Genomic DNA, 26,781 nt, shown 5'->3' with positions numbered 1-26,781 from the left:
TCGTACTATAGATACCTTAGAATTCCTTACAAATCGCTAAACTACTTCAACCCATTCGAAAGACTTAATACAAGTAGTCCTTAATTTTTCTCATCATAATATTCGTTCCACTAATTAAGAGCGTCTTCTTATACAGGTAAATAGATATCATATAATTAATAATTTCATTAATTAGTAGATTGTTTTCAATTTGTTTATGTTATTTTCTTGCATTAACTGTGCATTTTTTTTTTATTATAAAATGTTCTTAATTTTGTAGTTTCGGAACTTAATCACTTAGTCTTATATATTTTAATACATAATTTATTTATTTAACCCATTCCGAAGTAATTTCTCGTCTAAAATTCCCCTGACCGTAGGCTATATATATAGTAAGAAAACTCACCACGATTGCCCTTCAACGATATAGGATTTAATTAGAAATGGATGAATGAATAACTCTGAATATTCTTATCCAGGCTGTTTCGTCTAAAACTCTTCTGTCCTATAGCCCTTAGAAATCATACAGAGATTTTTTACGAAGCTTAAGTACCTACACTCCGCATCGCGTAATTTTTTTACTACGTAAGTTTAATTCAAGTACGCTTCCACGTATATGATAGCAAGTAAAAATAAAACTACGAGTTTTATATCGCAGACCGCAGAGCCTTTATAATTTCTGCAGCAGTTCACCACAAATTCAACATCAAAAATTAGAAACTTTCAAGCAAAAAATATCAGTACACCTTATCTCCGGTAGTCTAAGCCACATCCTAAAGTTTTTCTGTCATTGGTGACAGCGATGCCACGGACTAGTGATGCTAGTGATTGTAGTTCCGCTTGCGGTCTGAGGAAATTGCATTCAATTCTTATTTTTTTACGGCCAGATTTTTTTTATGGCATAGATAGACGGGTGACCGGTCCACCTAATGGTAAGTAGCCACCACCGCCCATTGACATTGGTGCCGTAAAAATGTCACCATCCCGTACATCGCCGATGCGCCTGTACGTATAGTTACACTGACACATTGCCCATTTAGACTAGAAGATAAAAAATCTTACACAAAACCTTACCACCACGTTTTAATAGATAACCTTAAAAACTACATATTAATATTTTCTATAATCGTATTAAGTAGTTAATATTGAAACGATTTTATCCATTATTTCATAATCTCCAACTGGACTGTGACCAAGCCTACAGGAGCGATATCATTTTCGCAGTCTATATATGTGTGTATGTTCATCTGTTACCGAATATCTTCACACTTAGTTTTCCGATCTCTATATACAATAACATCAAACTAAATTCAATATTTCGCCTTCTGGAGGAAGTAAAAATATATTCTATTATTATTTAGTACTATTTTTAAAAGAGTCATGTTTCGTATTTATTTAAAGAACTTCATTTAATAATACGCTATACGAATATGTTACAATTTCTATTGTGACGTTAATTAAAATATTTAAAATAAAGTAAAACATAAACAATGCATATCAAATATCATTAATTTCATAACATTATATACGATTTGCATATTATTTATATGAAATACTTATATAATAAATCTTCGTCATTTAGACTTTTACTGTGAATTAAAATAAGGAACTTAAGATCATTATTATTATGTTAAACTAGTTGTTGCCTGCGGCTTAGCTCGCGTCTTAGGGTTTGGTTTGTTGGTTAGACAAAAAACGTCTATATACTTCCTTGGAGTTCAAATTTGCTTCATACCAAATTTCGTCAAATTTCGTCAAATTCGGTTCATTGTTTCGTAGTGAAAGAGTAACAGACAGACAGACAGAGTTACTTTCACATTTATAATACTATGTATAGAAGTATAGATTATACGAAAAATTCTTAAATATTTACTTTAATACAAACGACAAGAAAGATTTAAAAAACAATTAGAGAATTACAAAACACTTCATTACATTTTCTTGTATCTTAGAAATAAGATTGGAAAAAAAATGTGTTCGTTTAAATCATTTTTCTTTTAATAATGTTCTAATTGCAGCCACTGGCCTAACAAAATTATTACAAAAATATGTTAATTAAATATATTCGACAGCTACAAGGATGTCCAAGCAAATAACACACAATGATTAATGTTTAGATAATTGTTAGTTTTGATCGATACGATAGCGCTATAGATGTCGGTTAGGAAACCCAGTGGCTTTTAATTTATGAATTTCTCGCCCCAAACACTTGGGTGGTTGCGGTTATGTGCGCCGGTGCAAGGAGAGCTAATTATTTATAATTAAATATTACAAAACTTGTTTTGTTAATTTACCGCCCTGTTTGAGAGACAGCTTAAAAGAAATATTTCCGTTAAGTTTGTTCTCACATTTTTTGTTTTTTTTTTTTTTTTTGGTTTTTATATTACAAAATATATTTTATTTATAGTAGTGATTATTATCGTTGTTTACGTTATTAATAGTTTTTAAATAATACTATTTTGTGATGAATTCTTTTTTTTTTTGACGTGCTTTAAAAAAATCAATTTTGTTCAATTTTAACTAATCAAATAAAAGAAAATAATCACTAGACAGTAAATACAAACTTAAACTGAATTAAATTCAACGACTAATAATAATAAATACGTGACGCATTGAATACCCAAAACATATTTTCGATCATTAAAATAAAACGACCTAAATGTAAGTGGAAAAAGATCTTACACGCTGCTATCTCAAGCAGTTGCTCTCAGCATTAACTGTCGAGATTTTATTGACAGAATTAACATGTTACCGACTTTACTTCAAACCGTTCTTTTTTCTCTCGAAAACCCAGTAATAAAGCATCGCGGTCGTAAAGGCTTCGATATTAACGATTGGTTATAAAAAAAATAAAGGAGCCGTACGGGAATACGTGTTTTATTGCACAGATAGGCGCCGCGGTATGTGGTACAAGAAATAAAACAATTATTTAATATTCAACGAACGTTACAGAAACTACTATGTGTATTTTTAAACGAAAACATTTTAAAGAATCGAGTGTATAAACGGATAATTCAAAGGCAAAACCATAACAACAACTATCGAATAAATGAAAACTTCAAATAAAAATACAATAAATTTTGTGAATGAGAATGAATATATATATATATATAGTATCGTATATAATATATTGAATTATGTAGAAGAAAAATACAAAATGATGCATACAAAATAGGTACTGTTTTGATTTTATTTGTACAAGCACATTAACACCCTGCTATTTCCCACTGCTGGGCTAATATCTTTGAGGAAAGGTTTAAAGCATATTCGACCACGATGCTCCGATGCGGTTTGTGGATACACATGTGGCAGAATTTCACGATGTTTATCTTCACCGAAGATAAAAGAAGAAGAAGAACACGAGATGAATTATAAACACAAATTAAGCACATGAAAATTCAATAGTTTTTCCCTGGGTTCGAATCCACAATCATCGGTTAAGATGCACGCGTTCTAACAACTGGGCCATTTCGGCTCCTTCTGCCTTTGCACAAGCATCTTCGTTTATTTGAAGTCGCTTAATTCTTTTACTTACGACACATACAATAATAAAATTTTGGTAGACCTTGTAAAGCGATACTGATGTGAAACGAAAGCTGCCAGTTTACCTAATTCTATATATCTACATCTAGTGTTTTTGTATATATAAAAGTATTGAATATTGTTATGGTCTCCGAGAAAAAATACTTTCCTAACCAATCATTATTTAAGCAATAATTCTATTCTAAAACAAAAGAATAACTATTTGAATTATAAACGAATAATTCAATAGAACATATTAAATCCATAATTTGTTTATTACTTTTTAAATCTAAGTATAAAATGTTCGAAATCTGGCTAGCTCTTATATTTATTTGTTATTCTCATCACTTAGTTTTTATAGAAACTAGATAAATTAAGAGACTGAAGTTACATTCGGTCGGTGCTTTTGCCACCGTTCATAGTAAATCCGTCGCTTGGTCGGAATGCCGCTTATCTCAAACCAACTATCTGACGACATCTTACCAATAAAGATGTTAGCTTGCATTGAGTAATAAATACCTAAGTAGGAGGTGTCGAATACTGACATCTCGTCCGACTGACGGTTTTCATAAATATATGTTTACAGAATCTATGTTAAATAAGCGATTAGAGGTGAATTTTAATTATTGTTATCATATCATATATTATTATCTTCCAATCGAATTAGGAATAAAGATAAACAAACCTTAATTACTATTTGCTAATAAATCAGCTATATTGTGCACTACTAAGAGTTTATGATTAATATATCCTTATTTATGACACTAATACTACACGTAACCACTTTAATTTTATTTCCAAAATACCGATAACAGTTTCGTCGACGTTCAAAATGTATTTTTTTTTTCGCAAATCGATAGTGAATATCATAGATTAATCAAGCTCTCGTTTAATGATATCGTGTCGATTTGCTATCAAATGTTTATTAGCTTCTCTCTTATGGTTGGAATAAAGTGTAAGAAATCAAAGTGCATCTGAAGAAGTTTTGTATATTCATAAATTAAATTACTATAAGTGATATAACAGTATGAGCGCTAATCTTAAATCAAAATTAAGTTTCCGGAGCGATCGACGCGGCTTTTTCTACGGCAGGTGATAGTTCGGGAACATTTAGGGCAACATATAAACGATTCACTTTTGAAGCCAGTTTAATTTAAGTGATGCCCTTGTTTACTATTCTAAGTTTGTTTTTATTGTAGGGATTGTTTTAGCGGCTTTTTAACTTGACCATTAATTTTTAATTAACCTTTTGGACGATCGTATTATCATGATTAATGCGTTTAGTGTTATATGTAAAGTTTGTTTTTATTGAATGCATCAGGGTTATGCATTTGACTAATGATACATGTTTTGTTATTCAAATGTGTTTAAATATTTCATATTAATATGTATACTTATGAAACTGCAATTTTTTTTCTACATTTGAAACAAGAATTTATTTTTATAGACGATAGCCTTGAAAAGGTTATTTCAAATTTTATTTCATGCCTTACTCAGTATAATGAGATAACGGCTTTTAAAATCTTTCATTGAATATTAATGAATTATGGACATTAGACATAAATTACTTGCCAATATGTTCATTTATGATACACCATACTTAGTTTATCATCAACCAACATCTCAAAGCAAATGTTTCAAGCAAACACATTATAATGCTTATTTATGTTTTCTAATATCAAAAAAAACCACTAGCATTGACTTTACTAAGTGCCGCTTACCTCAGTGTACGATAACTAGAAGTTTAGAGTCGATAATCAAAAATCGAGTTTATTAATGAAAAATTAAAATTCAAATTCCTTTAAATTTTCACTTTAACGCATGCTCAGTTTTGTTCATGATTGGGTTTTAGATAAGCAACAGAACGACGCTCCACGCGATGCCGTTTTTTTTAATTGAAAGAAATTTATTAATTAAAAAATATAATTTGAATTTACATTAAACAGTTTGTCGAATATGTGTGTAGTGTCAGCGTTAATACTTTGTATTGAAAGAGAAATTGAAGTGTTTTTTTAATTGATTTGAATCTAAATACGGCTCAACGTCATTAATCTTTCGGTTATTTAAAGAAAAATAGATACACAAATTTATAAAAAAATATATAATTCAAGAGTTTTGTATATATTATTGTAAGTAATAACGAAAAGAAAAGTGACTTTCTTAATCGATAAAACTTTACTTTATAATAATAATAGCGAAATGAAATAAACTGTTCCATTATTGCCATATTGTTACTCAATTTTATTTAAACGTAGGTAGTAGTTACGTTTAATAAAAAATCTTATTATAATTAATTTATATTTTTACATGCAGAATCGAGATTAGGTTTCAAGCGAACATCGAATGAGTGACTTTTCAATGATCAATATTTCGATTATCGATAAGGCACGTAACATTTTCAAGAGTCCTTAGTTCCCATTATCGATGTCACGCGCGCGTCTCTAGTGGTGCTGTTTGCCAACATGGCGAATTACTTGGCGGGAAAATACTAATTGATAATCAGAAGTGGCGTACAATAAAAACAAGCGTATAATCTTTATCAGATACATCTTTATCGGATGGATATTATCAGAGCTATTACGTTTGATTTATTCAATACTCGATACTTAAAAGTATTTAATTATTTTTTTAAAATTAAAATAATTTTAAACATGTCATTTCGAACGCTAATGAAACAGTCATGAAATCAAACCAGTCCCTAAAATTAAAAACATATTAGTGTAGCTATTCTTTACATCGTATAATAGCTTTTCATAAAGGTAGTGATTAATATTTTAAAACGCACGTGGATGTTGCAATGTGAAAAAATCGACGCCTCATTTATCGCTAGCAAACTTTGTGGCCGCAATAAATATAAACTATCGATACCTACGTCTAAACTTTGTGTGTTCGACGAGAAAAATAACGAAGTGTCATTCCATAGTCCATTCAGACTAGCACCATGATTAATCGGGTCGAGAAGTCACACAACCTGAATTCACCTCAATGAGTGCCTCGCATTTCGACGCCATAAAGAATAATCCAGACGGCCGACCTCAGCCGCGGGTCCAATGTATCCAACCACGTTTTTCCTACTCCAACTTACGAAGCTACCGTGCGCGAAAAGGAGACAAAAACAGTTTTAAGAGCGCGTCGTCTATTCATTAGTTGTGATTACGGCCGAGTCGGGATGAATTGACATCTGGGACGCCCGCGCGGAGAACCCGTCCTCGTGCTTTCCTCCAGAGGTTTTTGCTAAATTTTAAGCGACCGTCGTTTTGGATGAAATATGTAACTTATATTCTCCCAGTCCGCTAAAGTTTCAATGCCACCGTTCTTCGTCGTAGAAAATAGTTTGCAAAATAACTTAGGCCAAAATAAATGTATAAGTCGCAAGCGGTACATCACAGGGAAATATTGAAATATAATTCAAAGGGAAGCGGGTGGTTGAAGGCATTCTTTTGCGACGAAGCGAAGTTAGGGAAAGTAAATGGGCTTTTTATAAGCGCTTTCCAAGTCGGATGGGAAAAATAATTAAGAGGCTGACAATTTTTAATTACATTGACTTACATCAGTTTAAATCAAATTCGCCTTGTAAAGTTAAATTCGCAAAGAGCAGCGTTCCGTCGACGGAAATAAAGTATGGTATTTTTTTGTCTCTTACCTAGAGCTGTGCTAGCCATCCTCATCGTCTGGATTTGCATGTCCTCTGGAGAACCCTGAGGTAGTTTTCTCTTTCTTGGTCGACCCTTTTGACTCGGCCCACCGGTATAATATTGATTGGGTGAATCGCCCTCAATGTGCAAATCTTGACACCTAAATAACAAAATAGGTAACTGTACGTCACTTAAGAAAATAAATAAAAGTTTCGTAGAATTCTGTATAACGCATTCCTCTTCTTTTATCATATGCAAAAAATAATATACTTCTCGGCATAAAATCAGTAATAGAAAACATACAGTTATTTTTAATAACATCTATTTGGTAGTTTATTTAGTTTTTATAACAAAATAGATTTTAACACGTATAGTTCTCACTGCCGAATTTTAAATTATTTCAATTCGTAAACTGATTTAGAATTAAAAATATTCCTATAAAGTGAACGTAAATTAATTATATAAGTAATTTCAATTACATATATTAATGTTTATAAAAACAGACGCCACTGTTGATTAACTAAACGATAATAATTAATTCAGATATATTTATACTTCGAACAGGGCGCTGGACGTAATGTTTTTAATATGGTAATCGTGTAATATGCTCACTTTAAGTAATTTGTAACTTTGGAACAAATTATACCTAAGTACCCAAAGGTAAACTATTTGGAATGTTTCAGTATAATTTTAAAAGTGTTCTATACCTATCGTGAACAAATGCAAATGAGTAAAGACGTATCACGAAGTATCACTTTGAACTTTACCTACATACAATATTAATTTCAAGTGCTTAGTGATAAGTTGATGGTGTAATTTTTTCAATAAATCAAATTAAATACTGTTATTATATATAGTTTTGTGTGTTTCTATGGGAAGAAATTGTAATGACATAGACGTAGCTAACATGAAAATTATGAAATTAATTTTAAAGACGCTTCAACGTGTTATATAATACTCGTAACACTTTTAGGTAATGTTTTCGTTTTGCCAGAGGAGTTTTCTTTCAGGAACGCGGCTTCGCTTTGAGCATACACAAGTATGTTTGTTTGGAAAGGAGGTGAACTCGGTCGGATAACTCGGTCTCTCTTATACAAAGGGATCATCTAGGCGTTCCCGCTCCGTTTTTTTTTTTTTACTATTCTGTGAAAGCTCTAAATCAGGTCTCGCCTCCAACTATGCTCATGTACTTATTTAGTTTTTCATACGTATCGTCTGTTTACATAATCGAGAGATATGAGGAAATAAAATTAAACAGCCAAACAGTGCAAATATTCGTTTATATTTCCGAAGCAGTTTTTGTTGTGTTGGCAATCAAAACATTTCAGATTAAGTATGAAAGCCTCTAATTAATTAATCTCTGCTTTGTTTCGCTGCTGGTGTAAGTTATGATTATTATTTTCACTCAGATAATATACTTTATTTAGCGGAAGAATGTGGCTAGAATTCTTGACACCACGCAGTCATCATTCGTACTTTTTTATTATTATTTGATTTTCTTTTTTTTTCATTCTTTTGTTATTTTCACAAATAATTTTGTATACACTACTATACTACTTTAATATACTAAATGAACAAAAAACTGATAGATATGGAAAAGAAGATGCAGATATAATAGAGTTTTTCTTTTTTAATTATTTTGACTCCTCGTCAATAGATAATTTTAAAACACCATCGGGATTTTAATGGGCACTGCGGCACTGACTTCTATGGTAAGAGATTTACAAATAAAATCTATGTATTAATGAATTACATTCTACAGAAATAAAAATTTAGTTTGACATTATTCAATTCCATGGCTATAAAAAAAAAAACAAAAATCACAAATATTCTCACCTGTAAACATTTGTCATGTCCTCTTCACAGTATTCGTCCATACAGGCGCTATCGTAATGCGGTCTGCAGTATATCAGGCCGTTTCTCATACCGAAGACATCACCCTTTGAAAGCAACGTACCACAGGCGATGCACGTGAAGCAGGTAAGATGGAAGACCATGTCTCGCGCCCTCATCACGAGTTCGTTCGCGGTGATACCGTTACCACACCGCGCACACCGCTTCACGCAAAAAAGTCTGCAACAAAGTCTGACTTTGTTTTGAGAGCTTAGAGATATTTTATACAATAGTAGTTGTACTTCTTATTATTAAACTGTTATTTTATTTAAAGAAAAATATTCGAAATATTTTTTTAATGAACTCATAAAGTAAATTCTGGATACATCACACACAATAATATAGTGTTTGTATTATAATAGTTTTAATGCTCTGTGGTTTGTCAAATTATTGACATATTTTTCAAATCATGTGATAGTTTTCAATTATACCATATGCTGGCTACGAAGGGGGCTAACAAGCCACAAGGGGCAGGATGTTTGACAAATCATGTCAAGTTGGACTCTCTTATGTCAAAATTCATACAACCCTCGATTCATGACGTCGACACACCTGTTATTATTGTTGATAAGACTTTTTTATCTCTTTTGTTATTTATTAAGAAACAATGAAAAAAAAAAACCTTTTTATTTGTAAATAGTAACAAAGATAATAAATTCTATTAAAGTAACTATTTAATTTACGATTTTATATTTCAGTAAGATTTCAGTATAGTTGTGTTTTATTGTATCCACCCAAAGTATATAAATACTGCTGACAGGAACAGACACTTTCACTTGAGATTGTCACGTCATTAAATATTGTTATATAGAAATACAATACACCGACATCATAATTACTTATAAATAAAACCAAAAATTTTTATGTCTTGGAGACTTATGTCAAACGAAAAACGACCTATTCACAATGAGATACGATACATAGTGGAAAAACAAAGTGACTCGACGATTTTAGAGTTACCTACTCGTATACCTAAGCATAACACTCGAGCGCTTAGCTCAAACAAAACTTGCGCATATTGACGCACAAACAGATGCATAATGTATTTAGTTGGACAGGTGTGTGAACCAAACAAGTGTGCTGGATCTTGAGTGACGTGGATACACCGCCCCCTTAAGTGCATCAGTTGACACCTGACAACTGTCGCTATGCCCACTGAATTCAGAAATATTTATTGCAGTTTACCTTCATGAGTCATTTTTTGACAATTAAACTAACAATTATTTAATTATCATCGGGTTCCAAAATCGTTATTCGTTTTTCAAATTATAAATGTCAAATATATTTTTTTAAATATTACAATAGCAACAATTTAATGTAAAGAGATTCGAAATGAATTATTATTTTTCTATTTTATTTTTTTCTAATTTAAAGATATAATATAAGATAATTTAAGAATATAAGCTAATGATTAATAACCTAATATTATAATTATTAAATAAAACGTTCATCGTTATATTTCATCCATAGGATATAAAACTATAAACCGAAATTTCCACACGAATATTGGCAAAACTATTACAGATATAATAAATTTGTATGAAAAATTTGTAAGATTTAACAAATTCTTCGTAAAACGAAACGGTAAATATTATATTCTCCGTTTATAGATTAATTCAGTCTAATCATTAAAAAGCTCATGAATTTCACAACATTTTTAAACACGTAATCACTCTATAAAGCGGTTCCAAAATATGAAATATATTCAAAGATGACTCAAATAACGTATTGTAAGACGAACTAAGATAGATAATATAATTGTTTATATAACCATAATTATATATAAAGCCGATGAGTTTGTTTGTTTGAACTTGTTTACTTACTTAGGATCTAACTGTTCGAGAAAAGACGCAAATACCCAGTGTTGGTTGTAACCATGAATGTGAAGACACGCGACGCAACTAGTTAATATATATAAATAATACATCTGAAAAATACCTTAATTGAAACCGTCTGAAGACACGGCAATAAATTTAAACAATTTGAAACATTTTATAATCCATTTTAAAAATAAAATATCTGAAAAAGATACAGAATATAAATGTCAGCGCTTAGCCGGTTTGATTTCGCAAGCGCAAAAAAAATTCGCTTTCGCAAAACAAAATAACGCAAGCATTCAAATTGTTCGTTTTTCTAACGAAATGTTCTATTGTAGAGACGAATAATAATTAAAAAAAAAAAAAAAGACTTACCATTTTTTAAAATATATACAAATTTGTTGCTTTATTTACAAAGTATAAAATGTTTTCTTCATATTCTTACCTATAATAGTCTTCCTTACAATATATATTTCCGTCTCTCGAAAAGCAGGTCAGCTCACTATCCAAAGGCAGACGGCATTCGCAACAGCGGAGGCAGGAGCCGTGCCATTGACGGTCCACCGCTAACAGGTAATATCTACATTAACAAATAACCCCCATTAACTAGTGCGAAATAGCCCCCTATCAAAACATGCTACTCATTGCTGGTTTGCTCATTACGTGGTTACTCGTACATAATAGGTGCTCCATATACTATATTATGTTTTTTTTTTCTTTTCACATATAATATAAAATATGATTGTTATAATATACTCGTTATGATTAATTAGTTAATTATTTTATTCAATAACAATATACGTCATTGTGGCGTCAATCTTTGACTTATTTTTAAATATAGGGAAAAAATAAAACGATACGGAAAAGCGTTCTTAAAATACTATGATGCGAGACTTGTAAACAAATACAACTTCAAGCAACTAACTTAGATACCAAATATAACTTTTACATTAGTTCATTAAATAAAAAAAAAAAAAACAATAACCAACAGAGTGAATCGGTTTATTTTTTAATCGACAATTGTAACATATTTTTCAGGACAATAAATTAAAAAAGCAATTAAGATTTTTTTTAAATTTCATAATACCGTTCATGTATTTCATTTTGGATCTCACTGAAATAATATTATAGCTCCCTACGAGTATTGTATGCTGGAGAACGTTTTCAATATACATATATAGTTCACCTGTCTTGTATCCTGCCTCCGCATCCCGCACACTCGTCTGGGGTAGCAGGCGACCCTTCTGAACTCTCTCTCTCCTTTAGCATAGTGTCGTTCTCCGTCCTGCCCTCCGGATTGGACTCTCTTTCTCAAATAACAAGGTTCATTTCCCCTTGCATCATTTTCGGGCCATTTGTTACTGACATAGCTGTGGTTGAGTTTGTCGAAGTCAGCGTGCTTTCGTATTGGGAACCTGTTCAATTATTATTCATTATTTTATATTTAGATAATCATATTTACAAGTAATAAATGTGAAATTTAAAAATATAGTACAGTAAGGTAATAGAAAATATCGAAACATAATAATCTTCTCTGCTAAGCGATGAAAATTGTTATAATTGAAGTTGAGTTTAATGATCGTTTAATACACAGCATATCCGCATGTTTCCCCGATTATTATTTGGCTCTAAATCGGTCCGTTTAAATTTCGCTTGTCGGTTTTTAAGGTCAAATAATCGCTTGCTATTTTTGCAATACTGAGCAGAGGCTAAGAACTAATTTCACCTTGCTGCTCAAACATAGATTAGCGACTTATATTAATTATAAAGAAAAATAAAACCCATCAAACACGTGGTCGCCCGGATTTAAACTCGCTATCTCCAGTTATGTATTATTTATAGAGAAATCATTGTCCATAATTAGAGAGAACACTTTGTCAGATGTCCGTTTATTGTGTGTGTCACGGTAAAATACTAATTAGTCAATAAATAGTCTTCCTCTTACTTATCACCTAATGTTTTGGATTAGCCACGTATCAATCTTATATCGCAAAACTAAGTAATCTTAATAATAACCTTTAAATTTATTTACACTCATATACTTTTCGTAAGTTTTTAATGTTTTCTATTATTCAGACTATCATTTTCGTTCATGTCAACCGGCTTCAAATAAAATATAATTAACTGTGAACAATTTTAATTGACAAAAAAAAATTGAACTAGATTTTTGATTTTATTTTGAAATTCCTAACCCATCGTATCTGAGCCTAGCGAGATGGCCCGGTGGTTAGAACACGTGCATCTTAACCGGCAATTGCGGATTCAAACCCAGGCAAGCACCACTGAAATTTTATGTGGTTAATTTGTGTTTATAATTCATCTCGTTCTCGGCGGTTAAGGTAAACATGAACGTGAACCTGCATGTGTCTAATTCCAACGAAATTCTGCCATATGTGTATCCACCAATCCACTTTGGAGCAGCGTGGTTGAATAAGCTCCAAACGTTATCCACAATGGAAGAGTGGGGGTACTATACAGGCTGTTACTGTTACTGTAGGTACTGTGCTTAATAATAATTAGCATTAACCAATTTTATGTAAAAAGAGGTCCTATCTCAAAACACAAAACAGCATTCACGTCTACCGTCCACGCTATAAGTAAAAAATGTAAATCCATAAATTTGAATACGGAGCTATAAGTTTTCCATATACAACGCTATCTCCTGCCTCTTTAGCATATCATTTATAATGCTGCTGAGGACTGGCGCAAATCAGCATATGTAACAATGGGACATATATAGGATTCTGTAGAGGCTTATACCAAGCCGTCCCTCTTATTGGAAGACAATGGAAGCTGTTTTACGTTTTTGTTTTGTTCCCGTCTCGAGAACGGCAGTCGCGTACCTTTTAAATATAATACGATACATTAAAATCGAGTAACTAAGGAGCCTGTTTATCGATTGATGTAAAATAAAAACATAAAATTATATATTCAAACTGTTTTTTTTTTTTTAATTTAGTGACTTGGTCTAAGATTTTTCTATAAGGTTTTTAAATTTCCTTACAACATTTTTTTTTTTTAATCACGTAATCAATCATTACGTTTGCTTTCTAATTTATTAAACTCGACTTAAATACGAAATCCTTAGTCAATGTTTTATTCTTAAACGACCATAAAATAAACGTTAAATATTTCATAGACTTATGCACATTATTTTGTAAACAATAGTGACGTAGATGCTAACGAGGAGCTTTAAGGTTGTGAGTGAGAAAATTACGAGCTATAACAATGAATACTTAGTAATAGAGTTGTAGGGTTGATGACCTTAGATTCCGTGCTGATGTACAGAAACACAGAATTGTATTATTTCATTATTTAATTAAAATGAATCAATATTATAAATATTCTAACAATAATAGTAGCCTGTTTAAACATTATTGTAGGAAAGTAAAAATATTTTTTACAGATTTTTGGAATTCTAGTTGAAAAAGTTTTAATTGAAAAAAATTATAACAATTCATGGATTAGCTTAATTTTGAATCCGTGATCTACGGTTACAGTGTATGTGTTCTAACACTATCGGCTATATTCATGTATTATCTTATAAAAAAAAGTAGATATAATTTATTGAAAACTTAATCAGCTTTTTATATAGAAATAGTGCCCACGCCTTACAGCCTGCAGCTATTATACACAGCCATGGAGAGGGCCTCAATGCTATTTTCGTCTTCAGAAGGTAAGTTTCTAGATATGTCTAGACTATTCGACGTATAGTAAATTTATCCACATTTCAAGCCTTAATGTCTTGACATTTATAAAGTGACTAGTTCTACGTACCGACTTCGTTCCGATAAAATTTATACAAAATGTTTTAAATTTCTAGGAAGCGTCTGCGTCGCGAAAGGAGTGACCACGGTGAATTTCAAGTTAATAAGATCCACAGTTTCAGTGGTAATTCGCTTATATATATATATATCAATGTAAAATTCAAGGACTAACGGTTTAACGTGCTTTCTGAATCAAAGCTTGTAAAAACCGCTAACTTCCAAACTTCGGGCTTATAATGGGAATCGGGAATTTCGCAGAGAGAAACTCGAATACTTTTTACTGACCCGACTCCAGTTTTGAACCTAAAATCTCAGGAGGCAGGCAATTTCGCATAGATAAACTTTTGCTATACGTAGGTACCTACTGTTGGAAGATAAGTTCATTTATCCTTACAGTAACAGTGCTTTATTTAGTTTTGTGTTTTTTTTTAATCAATTTGATATGGTTATTTGAATTATTTTTGTTTGTAAAATATGTATCGGCTATTATTAATTTTAACAATTATATTTAATATTTTTAAACGTATGTTGTGTTGGTTTTAATAAAAATGAAATTATATAATTATACTTATATAAAAAATAGCTAGGAAATTATCCTGCAAATGTGAATATGTTAGTAGTATATATTAGTAAACAATAAATTAATATGGAAAGGAGAAAGACTGGACGTTTGTAGTAAATTGGAGAGCGTATATAAATAAGTTAGTCAGTTTCGTTGGTTTATTTCGTTGATCGCACAGTAGACGAAATATTCTAAGACCGTAAACATAAGCCTTAAAATAATTCATAGTAAACTTAAAGTGATCACTAAACAAATCATTTATTTACATATGGATCTATTTTATTTACTTTTTAATAAAGATAAATAATAATATGTTTTAGCTAAATTAATATTATTATTAGCTTGACTTCTTGCTCCAGCTTCTGCACTTGAATAGTGTGAATATCTATTAATAGTCCGGTGTCCCTTTTTCTAAGGAAACTTTAATATTACGGTTACCTTTAGAAATAAAAAAATGAAATACAAAACCAGTTCTACAAATACATGTTTCAGTAGTATCTGATATGTATTATTTTGTTAAAAAAGTGTTTTAGTGTATGCGTGGTGTGTGGCTCTGGCTGACAATTTCTTGTTTTCTAGAATGTCTAGAATATCAATGTCTAGCATACAAGTATATAAATAATCATACAATGATAAAAAAATAAAGTAAATAGACTGTAAATAAAGAAAAAAAATAATTTCAATATTAAGTTCTTAAATTAAAACTTTTTTAATATTGACCAAGATTAGTTATCGACTATAGCTTCCTGCCCCAATTACGAAAACCATAAAAACACACAAAAACACATCAAATTCGATCCATCAGTTTAGGATAAATTTAATGACATGCTCACAAACAGAGGAATGATACAAGTAAGATGTGTATGTAAGTTTGAAGAAGTTAATTCTTCATTCCAGTCAAGATCCATTTTGCAACTCGATATAGCTGAGTGTTATACATTTTTGTTCCCGTAAATATAAATTAGATAATATTTAGTGTCATACCTAAAATTGAAGTGGTCGGCCGCGTTTCAATTGCTTTGTACTCCACAATATTATAATAGTGGCATTCGCATTCTATTCGATTATAAATAGACGATGAAATAATAAAATTCGATTTTCAATAGCACCTACTCCGCCAAATTATCGACGCAATGAAGAACTGTGAAACCCGGAGTGTATGCGGCTGAACACGTTAATTTAAGGATCTACGAGGGAAATTTAAATAATTTCGCTTTTGGCGGTTCATATATTGAGTAAGGTTACCGGCTTCATTAAAACGTTACGCTTGGACCCAAAGAAGATAAACTATATTCCTAAATGTCAGTCTGTAAAAATGTAAGCAACTCAACAAAGTATGTATGTAAAACAATTTTTTTTATGATGTCTTTAGGCGGACAAGCATATGGGTCACCTGATGGTAAGCGGTCACCACCATTGTAAGTAATATTAACAATTCCTTACATCACCAATGCGCTACCAACCTTGAGTAGATGGTGTTATGTCCCTTGTGCCTGTAGTTACACTGGCTCACTCATCCTTCAAACCGGAATACAACAGTACTGAGTACTTCTGTTTATCGGTAGTATATCTGATGAGTGGGTGGTACCTACCTACCCAGACGGGCTTACGCAAAGCCCTATCATCAAGTAAACTTTAAACAAATATAATAGCGTTAGTTTATATTTTAAAGCTTGAGAGTTCGTCTATTCGAATGCGCCAATCAGAAACCAGCCTTCGAATTTGGAAAAATTTGGAAAAAATAAGTCTGGATCTGTAGGTAACAGATCTAATAGTCACAAAGTTTGTATAAGTATTTAACTGTAACTACTATTTAATAAAAAAATCAACTACTTTCTGTATATTTAAGTAATAAACTTTTAAAACATCTTTAACATTTTTCCATCGAAGTTTCTACTGTGAGAAAACGACGTTCGAGACCAGAACCACTGAAAAGAAAACTTGTGCAGGCGCGTTGTTATGTTAAATAAAAACTAACTTTGTTACTTCTATTTAAATTTAAATTCTGAAAACTGACTCAAGGATATTCATACTGTAGATTAAATTAAAGTGTTGTATGCACGCAATGAATAAATCACACGGTAAACATACGTATAGCCTATTCCAATCGAAGTAGGAATAGATATATAGACCTTAGATTTAGAAACGTATTTTATGTGGTTTTCTAATAACTCAGCTATATTCTACTTCTAATTGTTTATGATTAATATATCTTTATTTATAATAAAACACTCTTATACTTAACTACTTATTTCCGCTTTAATTTTACTTCCAAAATAACGATAACAGATTCGCCGACGTTCAAAACGCAAGAGCAAATACATGATATTGTGTCAATTTGCTGTCAAACGTTGTTTATTTGGCTTTTCTATTATTATGGTTGGAATTGATTATATTATTAATGTAATTATTTAATCCCTTTAAAAAAGACTATTTTAATCAGACAAGCAATGCAAAAAATACGACAACCGTTTAAAACAAAATTGTTTCTTTTACCGATCGCAACATAGCCAAATAATATACTTGGAGCTTATTAAAACGAAAACAATATCAAATTCCAAGTCGTAGTTAAAGTAAAAAATTATCAATACATTATCTCGTTAGTCTCGTAATTATTTTAACACTAAATTATTTTACCACGAAACGTATTGTTTTTAATATAAAATTAGTAAAAACGTTTCACCATAACAATCCTTATCTACAATGCTTATCAACTACCGTATAATAAAAATAGCGCATTCTCGTTGAAAGCATTTAAACATAAATTCCTCTCAAATCATCGACTTTGTTATTATAAAAATTAAACACAAACGATCATAACCCACGATTATCACTTTAAAACTTTATATAGAAACGAATAAGAATTATTTTAAACAAGGCGATGATTTTTAAGTAACACTTTTAGTTCGCGTTTAATTAAATTATTAATATTATAGTATTTGGGTATAATTCATAGCATTCAAGGCAGAATGCATGACGAGTTGACAGCGCCTAATAAATAATTACGTTACATTACAAATACTCCGGTTTCAATTAACTTTTAAACAAATTCCTAAGCAGATATCATTAAAGAATTTTCTTCGGTTATTTATCCCGGTCACGTAATATTTTTATAAATAAATCAAATGCTTTTTGTTAAAAGAATTTAAGACCAAAGTAATAAGATGTTAGAACAATGATTTATATTATGTGTATTACCTTGACTGCGTTATAAGTTAAATTATAGTCGAAAGGTACTGTGAATTTTATTGAAAACGAACGTACTGGACGAATTTCATGAAAATTAATAAAAAATATTACGATTTATTTCAGACTGTCAGAAAAAAAAAAAATTTTTTAAATATTTATATAATTTATAGAAGCTAAGAAAGCTTCGATGATTATTATATTTCAGAAATATATCGTTCGTTATCCTTGTACTTAACATTATATTTTTATAATAATAAAAATGATTTTAAATTATAATTGTGTGCGTATTCGATTTTCATGTAGAAACAAAAAATGTTAAGTTTATTTATGAAGTATATTATTCTATAATTTCCGAAAACAAATGTTCTACATTATGCACGTTTTTATATGCGACGTAAAATTAAAAGCGGTTAAATTCAATTCGGTGCAAATGGTCATTCGTACCCAGCTGTAATCTAATCGGAAACAAAACAGCTTCTAAAAATTTTATCAGCCATTGCGTTTATTAACCTAAAACTGTAAATAGTTTTATGATGGCTGTTAGTTTTGTGATAAGGCTACTCTAAAAGTGAGGTTTTAAAATTAAGAGCAATAAACATTAATTACAGAACGATTGCGTTACCCGCTAACTATAACGTAACAACGTTACGTTTAAGTTTTTTTACATTGTTTGTTTTTTTTTTTATTATTATAAAATTTTAGATTAAAAATTTATATATGATAAATTTATAATACTTGATTTGTATGACATAAATATTATACAGAAAATGTTAATTAAATGAAATACATTCCATTTGAATGTAAGTTATTTTAAGCTTATCGGTATATTTGTATGGATTCGTACGCAGGTGGAAATTGCGCTAATGATACCTACATTTTTTACCTAATAACTCCTAGAGTACCTATATATTTAAAGTACATGACTCAAATACAAAATGATCTCTAGAATATTATGTACATAAGCTTTATTTTATAAATTGAATCTCGATCCACAAAAAACAACATTTTAGATATTTAAAAAATGTTTACTTGATTTCTTTACGGTATTATTAATTTCACGTTCGTCATAACAATGCTAAGATGATAAAAAAAAAATTGATAATAAAATATTTCGATAATGAGAAAGCAAAAATATACATTTCTAGGTATACCTACTCTAAATATTCTAAATAATTATAAAAAAAAAAAATATTAATATGAAATGCGAAATCATTTCAAGTAAACACGTGTAGAATTATTTTAAATCGGCGAATAAATATTTAATACTTCTTTCAAAATGCTCTAGCGTGTAAGTTATTAATGAAAAGCGTTAATATGGAGCGAATTAAATTTTTCATCTCCATAACCTCATAGTAAGCATTCAAATATATTTTAATATAAACACGTTTACGAAAGGTCAATAAACCTTCGAACCATATAGGCCTTTGAATGATATTCTATTAATTATAATAAATAAAGTAATCAATGATCATTATCAGGTGATAATAAGCGTGATCGACTGCTCAACGTGAACGAAGCGAAGCCAGAACTAATTAGTAGCTAAATAGTATCACTTAAGCCTTTTTTAATTTAACAAATTAATACTAAATTCACTTTAATCCATCCAAATTTAACTTTCATCATTAACACTTATGTTAAGTTTTAATTACAAAAAAAAAAACGCACACGTTAGATACGACTTATACGGTTAATATATTTAATGAAATAAATTTTACTTTTTTGAAAAATCATGAAGCATGCATGTACGAAATTTAGGTATTATGCAATGTTTTGTATAAACTTATTTTCATTTTGAAATTTTAAATTCGAAATCGTTTCTTCGTTTTCAAATTCATGCTATATTTAAAAACCTTTCAATATCCAATAACTACTTATAATACTCAATATGTCTACATTATATAGAGTATACTTTATAAAATTAAAAAAGTAAAAAAGCTTCACTATATATATTTACTTGTTTCAAGCAAATTTGATATTTACTTTAAAAGGCAAATAATTTTTAACGCATTTCTCAAAGCTTAAATACTTGAATTGAATATAAGCCGACTGACCTATAAAATAAAAAACAAATTACCGTATCAGCACTTCCAATTTAGTGTAAACTTTAAACACTGAATGTTTAATTGAAACAGTCGCAAACGGGTATCACGCGTAACTACATTAACTGGAAACGAAACCACTAATGCTCAGGTTCACGACAAAACGAAAACGTTTCGTTGTATACACAATATTCGAAGACGAATTTTGCAACTGCAATGCATTCGTGTCGCGAATGAGGGTAAAAAGCACGCTCCGACCCCTCTGGGCGGCTTCTCTCAGCCTCCCTGCCACCCTTCGCCACTCCCTTCGGAATACGAGCTCACACAGCATTTATTATCAAGAAAACCTAACGATATTTGAAAAGGAACCCTACCCAACTAGTACTCACTAAGTTCTCTGTATATTTTTCACCTATTTCAAAGTTACGAGAAGTTCTTTCAGACATCGTAAATATGTTTGTAGTATTATATATATGTATAATGAATTATTATTCCCTTCAATCCTGGGTCATTAACTATTATTAGGCGTTTATCATTTCTGCAAAGATATTGTGTTTTTTTACGCTCGCTTGAGCTTCCTTATAGCCTTCTGATTATTTACGTTTCGATGTTATTTCCGACTATCTATGCAGATAGCGGAATAGAATTAATAACAATTAAACCAATATTGCCGTAATGAGGCTGTACTTGGAAAATCAATTCGCTACTTATTGTTCAATTTCCCTGCGGTTTCTTCAGACTGAGATAAGAGGCTGTTTTATTATCATGATAATGCCTTTTATATAAATGATCATAACAATTTATATATACGTTTCACGATATCATTTATCTGATAAATGAATTATATATTTATCAATAAAAGCACACGTCCCTTATTAAACGGCATTTGTGAAAATAGTTTGAGAAACGAGAAATCTATCATAAGTTTTAATGACGAAGTAACGAGGAGTAATGAGACATATAATTACATAGCGGAGCGGAGATTGATTACACTTTAATAGATAGCAATTAAAAATATTGTATGAAGAAGAAATAGAACGTCCCACTTTTTGTACACACGCTGAGGAATTCTAGATTTTATTTCCTTGAATGAAACTAGATAGAAATGCTTATGTGGATATAAACTTACCTATCCATATACCTACCTAGAATCTATCTATATTTCATCATTTAGTAGGTAAAACTTTTTCTCGAAAGTCGAAGTTAGCGATTCACTAAGTTCATCATTGTCGTCGAAGTTACTACCGAGAAGTTTCATTGGAATTTCGCTTGAAACAAAAATGAGTTAAAAAAATAGATGAAAAACGATAAGATTATATATATTTACCTATATATACAGTTCGTGTATATTTTCGATAAATTATCGAATATCGAAACATTTTTTTTTTTTGTATATTTAAATCTGATTTTAATAAAAAATATAGGTATATTAATCTATATGCCTAAAAATTTGTACTTAATAAGCATAGAGAGAAAACCGTATCAATAATTTAGAATAAATGAGCTTAAAGGTTTTTTTTTAAGTTTTATTAATGAAATATGTTCTATAATAAACATAATTCAACACTGTTAGAAACCATCTTATGTTTTAATCGATTTATGTATATTTATTTATTAAATACTTACTATTGAGACAAGTATCTCAACATAAAAAAACAATAATACTTATATGGTTCGATATGTTTTTAGAATTGGTCACGTTTACTCAAATTAAGAAGGTATCTAATGTACATATTTATGGAAATAAAACCGGTTAACTGCCCTAATCTAATTAAATCTAATTAATACAACAAATTAGTAATTACGAATAATCCCAACGCAGTAAACTTATCTGTACAAAGATTTCCAATCGTTTAGATAATTCACGGACTTTCTAATATTAGCATGTTAAAAGTTCAATATTATTAAAGATACAACGAACTACAGATACTAAACTCAAAAATAGAACGCGTTCATCCCTCCCACCCCCCAAGGCTACATGGAAAACCCGTTCTAATGATTAATTCAAGCGAATACCTGACGGTCTTAAGCATTTCCTCTTACACATTTATTAATAAGTTTGATGAGTTGAAAAAAAAAACATAAATTTATACCAACAGATGGCGACGTCCATTAATTAAATATGATACGAGCTTTAGATCAGACGTTGCAAAATAAGTTCAACCCATTCATACATTCATTCATAGCGAAGTGATGTACCGCAACTAATTATTATCGATAGTATTAACACGATACATCGTTAAAGCAATTAGATAGTTAAGGAGACACGAGTACCTACATTGTAATTAAAGGCCCATAAGTGTTTGTAATTACATATAGCTATCCAGTTTCTTGAATGCCTACATATACTAATTGTAAGTACTCACTGAATGTTTAAACGTACGAATCTTGTAAGCGGCTATTGAGTAGACGACATAAAAATTACTTTCGCTGGTAACGATGTCGCTCGGCAAAAAATATTTATCCAAATGATTAATGAATTCCCGTCACGTGATACGACAACTTCGACGACAACAATATCAAATAATTAATTAAAATAAGAGGATTTATTGAATATGCGTATATAATAATGCCTTTGTCATTTTATCATAATTTAAGGAATAGTCTCTTTTAAAGGTTAACACACAAAGACGAAATCGAAAACTTCAATGATCTAAACATCATAAATGCAACGATAATATCGTTCTTTTATTTCACAGAAGTAAAATATTTATTTACTACTTACTAATTATATTTTCCATTTATCAACACATAACTCAAGCATTTATAATCTATAAAAATAAATGTTAAGAAAATTTTGTCGAGAAAAACATCAAGAAAAATGTTGACTAGATATACTAAAGTCATGGAATTAAAAATAAGAATATTATCTAAGATTCAAAGATTAATTCTTTCATTTTTTACTCTGTATACATTTTTGATTAGAAATGCGTTAAAACGGCTTTTAAGTTCTTGAAAAGTGTTGCCATAAACTTGTTAACAAGTTGCACTCGAATACCTGTGTAAGTGTGTATAGAATTATTTAAGTGTTGCCGTAGAACGCGTTTGTGTAGTATTTCACGGTTAACAAAATCATAAAAATCTTTGCTTACTTTTAACCCTACTTATTTCCTGTAAATATCCAACTATCACTTATAAACAACAGGAGAAAATTGTGGCAACTACAAGTTGTCCTAACTATAAGCTTGTCAAATAAAAAACGGAGCGAACTTAAACAGGTGAAAGCCACATTTACCCTTCGGTAAATAACGGGGCCAAAAATATCATAATTCAATTACCTCCTAAGTCCTGAACCAGCGCGAACTGGCAACGTCGCGTGGCGCGGTAAATTTCACCGCCAAACAGTTACAATACGCATTCAACTGTTCGAAATTTGAACACGGCACTGTTCGAGCCCGGCAGACATCTGAAGGGGCGAAGCGATGCTGCGACGTTGCCACGCCTCCACCACCGAATTCGCCAATCGCACGCCTCAACTAACCGAATGCGGTTTGGCATTCGAAATGTTCGTCGTTGTTCTTATCTCTTTCTATACCACAAAACCCCGTTTATAGTAAGCGAGATGAATTGATTATAGTCGCTTAGATCTATTTTTTGTTTTGTCACACTGTAGAGACAGTAAGGACGTAAAGCGCAAATGTGTTGATGCGTTTTTTGAATCTAAATTTACTGGTGTAGAGTATAAAATTGCGCTGAGAATTACTATGTTTTGATGAAATTTACTGTGATATTCTGGCGTGGAACTAAGATAAATACATCACCTCCGATGCGGTTGAACATCGATTAATACTTACCCTTAAAGGTAAACTTTGAAAATGAATTTAGATGCTTCGTGTAACGTTGATGTCGATGTACGTATTTTTTTGTTTTTTTATATGTCTTTGTACTGCGTAGATATTTATAGTATCTACTAAAAATATCTACGTAGTAACTACTAGCTACCTACCTAAATTAGTAAAAAAAAACCTAATTTGAAACTTTTTAAGCGTAAAATAATAATTAATAATAAATTTTTTTTAACGTTTTTTTTTTTTTTATATAGGTATATTTTTAAATTCTTCGACATAAAATTATAATAGTTATCCTTACTTAATTGTAGGTAAGTTGGTATAATTTTACATAAAATCTATTTTTAAACATAATATTACTTACACTTTAGGTATAAAGCTCTTAAAAATGTATGACTTCAAAAATAATTAGTACCTATTTAAAATAACCAGATACTTATTATTTTTTTTATTTTTTATAATAAATAAACTTTTTTTATAATAAATAACCTTTGGAGATTTATTTCTTGAAAAAAGCATTAGGTAGGTATCTAATCAAATACAGGTGGATAGATACTTCAAATTTGAGTATGTCTAAGTTGCTCAGTGGATAGAACATATGGCTTTCAACTGAAGAATACGAGTTCAAATCCAGACAAGGGACACTGACTTTTTTGATGCCTAATTTGAGTTAAGTGCGATTCGTCGATTGAAATGTATAACCAACTCGCATTAGATCTATAATACAAATGTATTTATTTTAATTTTATGATATATAGGTACCTAGGTAGGCGGACAGACAAATGAGCCACCTGATGGTATGTGGTCACCACCGCCTAAGGACAATGGCGCTGAAATATTAACCATTCATTACATGTTTTGGGTAGATACTAAGATAATTGTGCCTGTACTTACACTAGCTCATATACACAATACAAAGTACTGTTATTTGGGAGTAGATTATCTGATGAGCACGTGGTACCTATCCAGATGGGCTTGCACAAAGCCCTACCACTAAGTAATGGAGGCCTGTGTTGTTGAAATTATGACAGTATACCTACCAATGGAAATATTACAATCGAAGTAGTAAAGATATACAAGCCATATATTTACATAATATATGTAGTTTGCTTATGTTATAATTATTAAGCAAAACATACAGCTTATAATTAACATATATTATATGTAGCACAACACTACACTTTGTAGTTATTTTTTCCCTTTTATATTATCTCAAATGCTAAGCCCATCTTAACCTTATGTAATTTTAGTCGATAATATTAAGCCCTTATCTTAACAGTATACTTTAGACGAATTGATCTCTATGTGTAATACCTGACTTATCTAGGTAGGTACTCATAAAAAAATAATCTAAGTAATAAATAAAATTAATGTCGGTATTTCTTTTGCATTTTCTTATTGAGCACTTACCAGAAATATTTATTTAGATATATAATTATATCTTTTGAATTAAAATATACCTGTGTGCCAAACATACAAAACTCTATTTTACTAGTAAACAAAATATAATTAAAATTACTTGATAGGTAATTTATATTAAGATTACAGTTAGAGCCGTGATGTTTCATTGGTTAGATAGCGTGAATATTAACCGAAGATTGGTGGTTCAAATCCGGATAAGCATCACAAAATTTTCATGCGAATAATTTGTATTTATAATTCATCGAGTGCTCGGTCCGAGAATAAACATTGAGTTGTAAATCACTGAAAACATTTGAGACCCTAGCTCAGCGGTAGGACAGATTGTTTATTATTAACTAAACACGATTAACAAAAGTTTTTTTTATTAATTTCGAAACCTGAGAAAAGTTTTGTTTTGATTTTATTATATACAACATATAACGTCAAAACTAAACTGCAAGTCACTCGTCTACATTTGACGCCCAAATTTAGTACATTAGTTCAGTTAGAACTGGAGTCCGTCGAAAACAATTTACTTTAATTTTGTTTAAGTATTTAGTTTTTTTATTCTTATACAGCCTTAGGACAGCTTTCTAACCGGCCAGTAAAATTTTCCGCTCTCTAAAATTAATTATTTGTTAAATCGTAACAATTTAGTAAATCGCAATCAAACATCATAGAATACATCTACGGCTGGAGCTCTTCAAAATGAGACCATAACTGATTTTTTATATGCAGCCATCGTCCCATAATGACTGGGACAAAAATCAGCTTACGCTATTAATATATAAGATTCATTCTTAAGATCACCAACCGAAATGACAATAGTCTTATAAAGTTACATTTACCTAATACATATGTCTATTGCATTTAAATACCTAATCAAACTGCACACACACATTCCTTAATTAAATTAATTTGAAAATAAAATCAAAAATAAAAAGATTTATTAAAAATAACTGTTTAGAAAAAATGTTTTTATGAAAATCATTGTTTCATTGAAATTCATTGACTTCAATAGAGCTCTAGTTCTAAAAATAGTCTTAGATTATTTATAGATATATCTATATATAGATATGTATTTCTAAATAGTCGCACTATAAAAGAACTAAAACAAACTGACGAACTTTAGTATCTTAGTGTGCGTGACAGCGACGCTTGCCACTAGCTCGACACGCTCGTGTGAGTG

At 30.5% G+C, this 26,781-nt stretch overlaps 1 protein-coding gene across 2 annotated transcripts in view; it reads right to left on the bottom strand.

Annotated features, from left to right (window-relative positions):
- LOC125076176 (LIM/homeobox protein Lhx2-like) overlaps positions 1–23,738 on the bottom strand; it is a 30,919-nt gene extending 7,181 nt beyond the window's left edge. The window contains exons 1-5 of one of the 2 annotated variants that reach the window (XM_047688178.1): positions 23,682–23,738; positions 12,033–12,261; positions 11,292–11,426; positions 8,973–9,209; positions 7,145–7,296 (exon numbers count right to left, since the gene is read on the bottom strand). In XM_047688178.1, coding sequence (XP_047544134.1) covers positions 7,145–7,296; positions 8,973–9,209; positions 11,292–11,426; positions 12,033–12,115 — 607 coding nt within the window. In that variant the 5' untranslated portion in view covers positions 12,116–12,261; positions 23,682–23,738. Of the gene's footprint in view, positions 1–7,144; positions 7,297–8,972; positions 9,210–11,291; positions 11,427–12,032; positions 12,262–20,438; positions 20,474–23,681 lie in introns of those variants that run through there. The other variant, XM_047688179.1, reaches the window with a different exon arrangement.
- Positions 23,739–26,781: the final 3,043 nt, after the last annotated feature.

Source organism: Vanessa atalanta, chromosome Z, assembly GCF_905147765.1.
Source record: "Vanessa atalanta chromosome Z, ilVanAtal1.2, whole genome shotgun sequence".
NCBI classification, from domain to species: domain Eukaryota; kingdom Metazoa; phylum Arthropoda; class Insecta; order Lepidoptera; family Nymphalidae; genus Vanessa; species Vanessa atalanta.
This window is presented reverse-complemented; position numbering and strand designations above follow the sequence as displayed.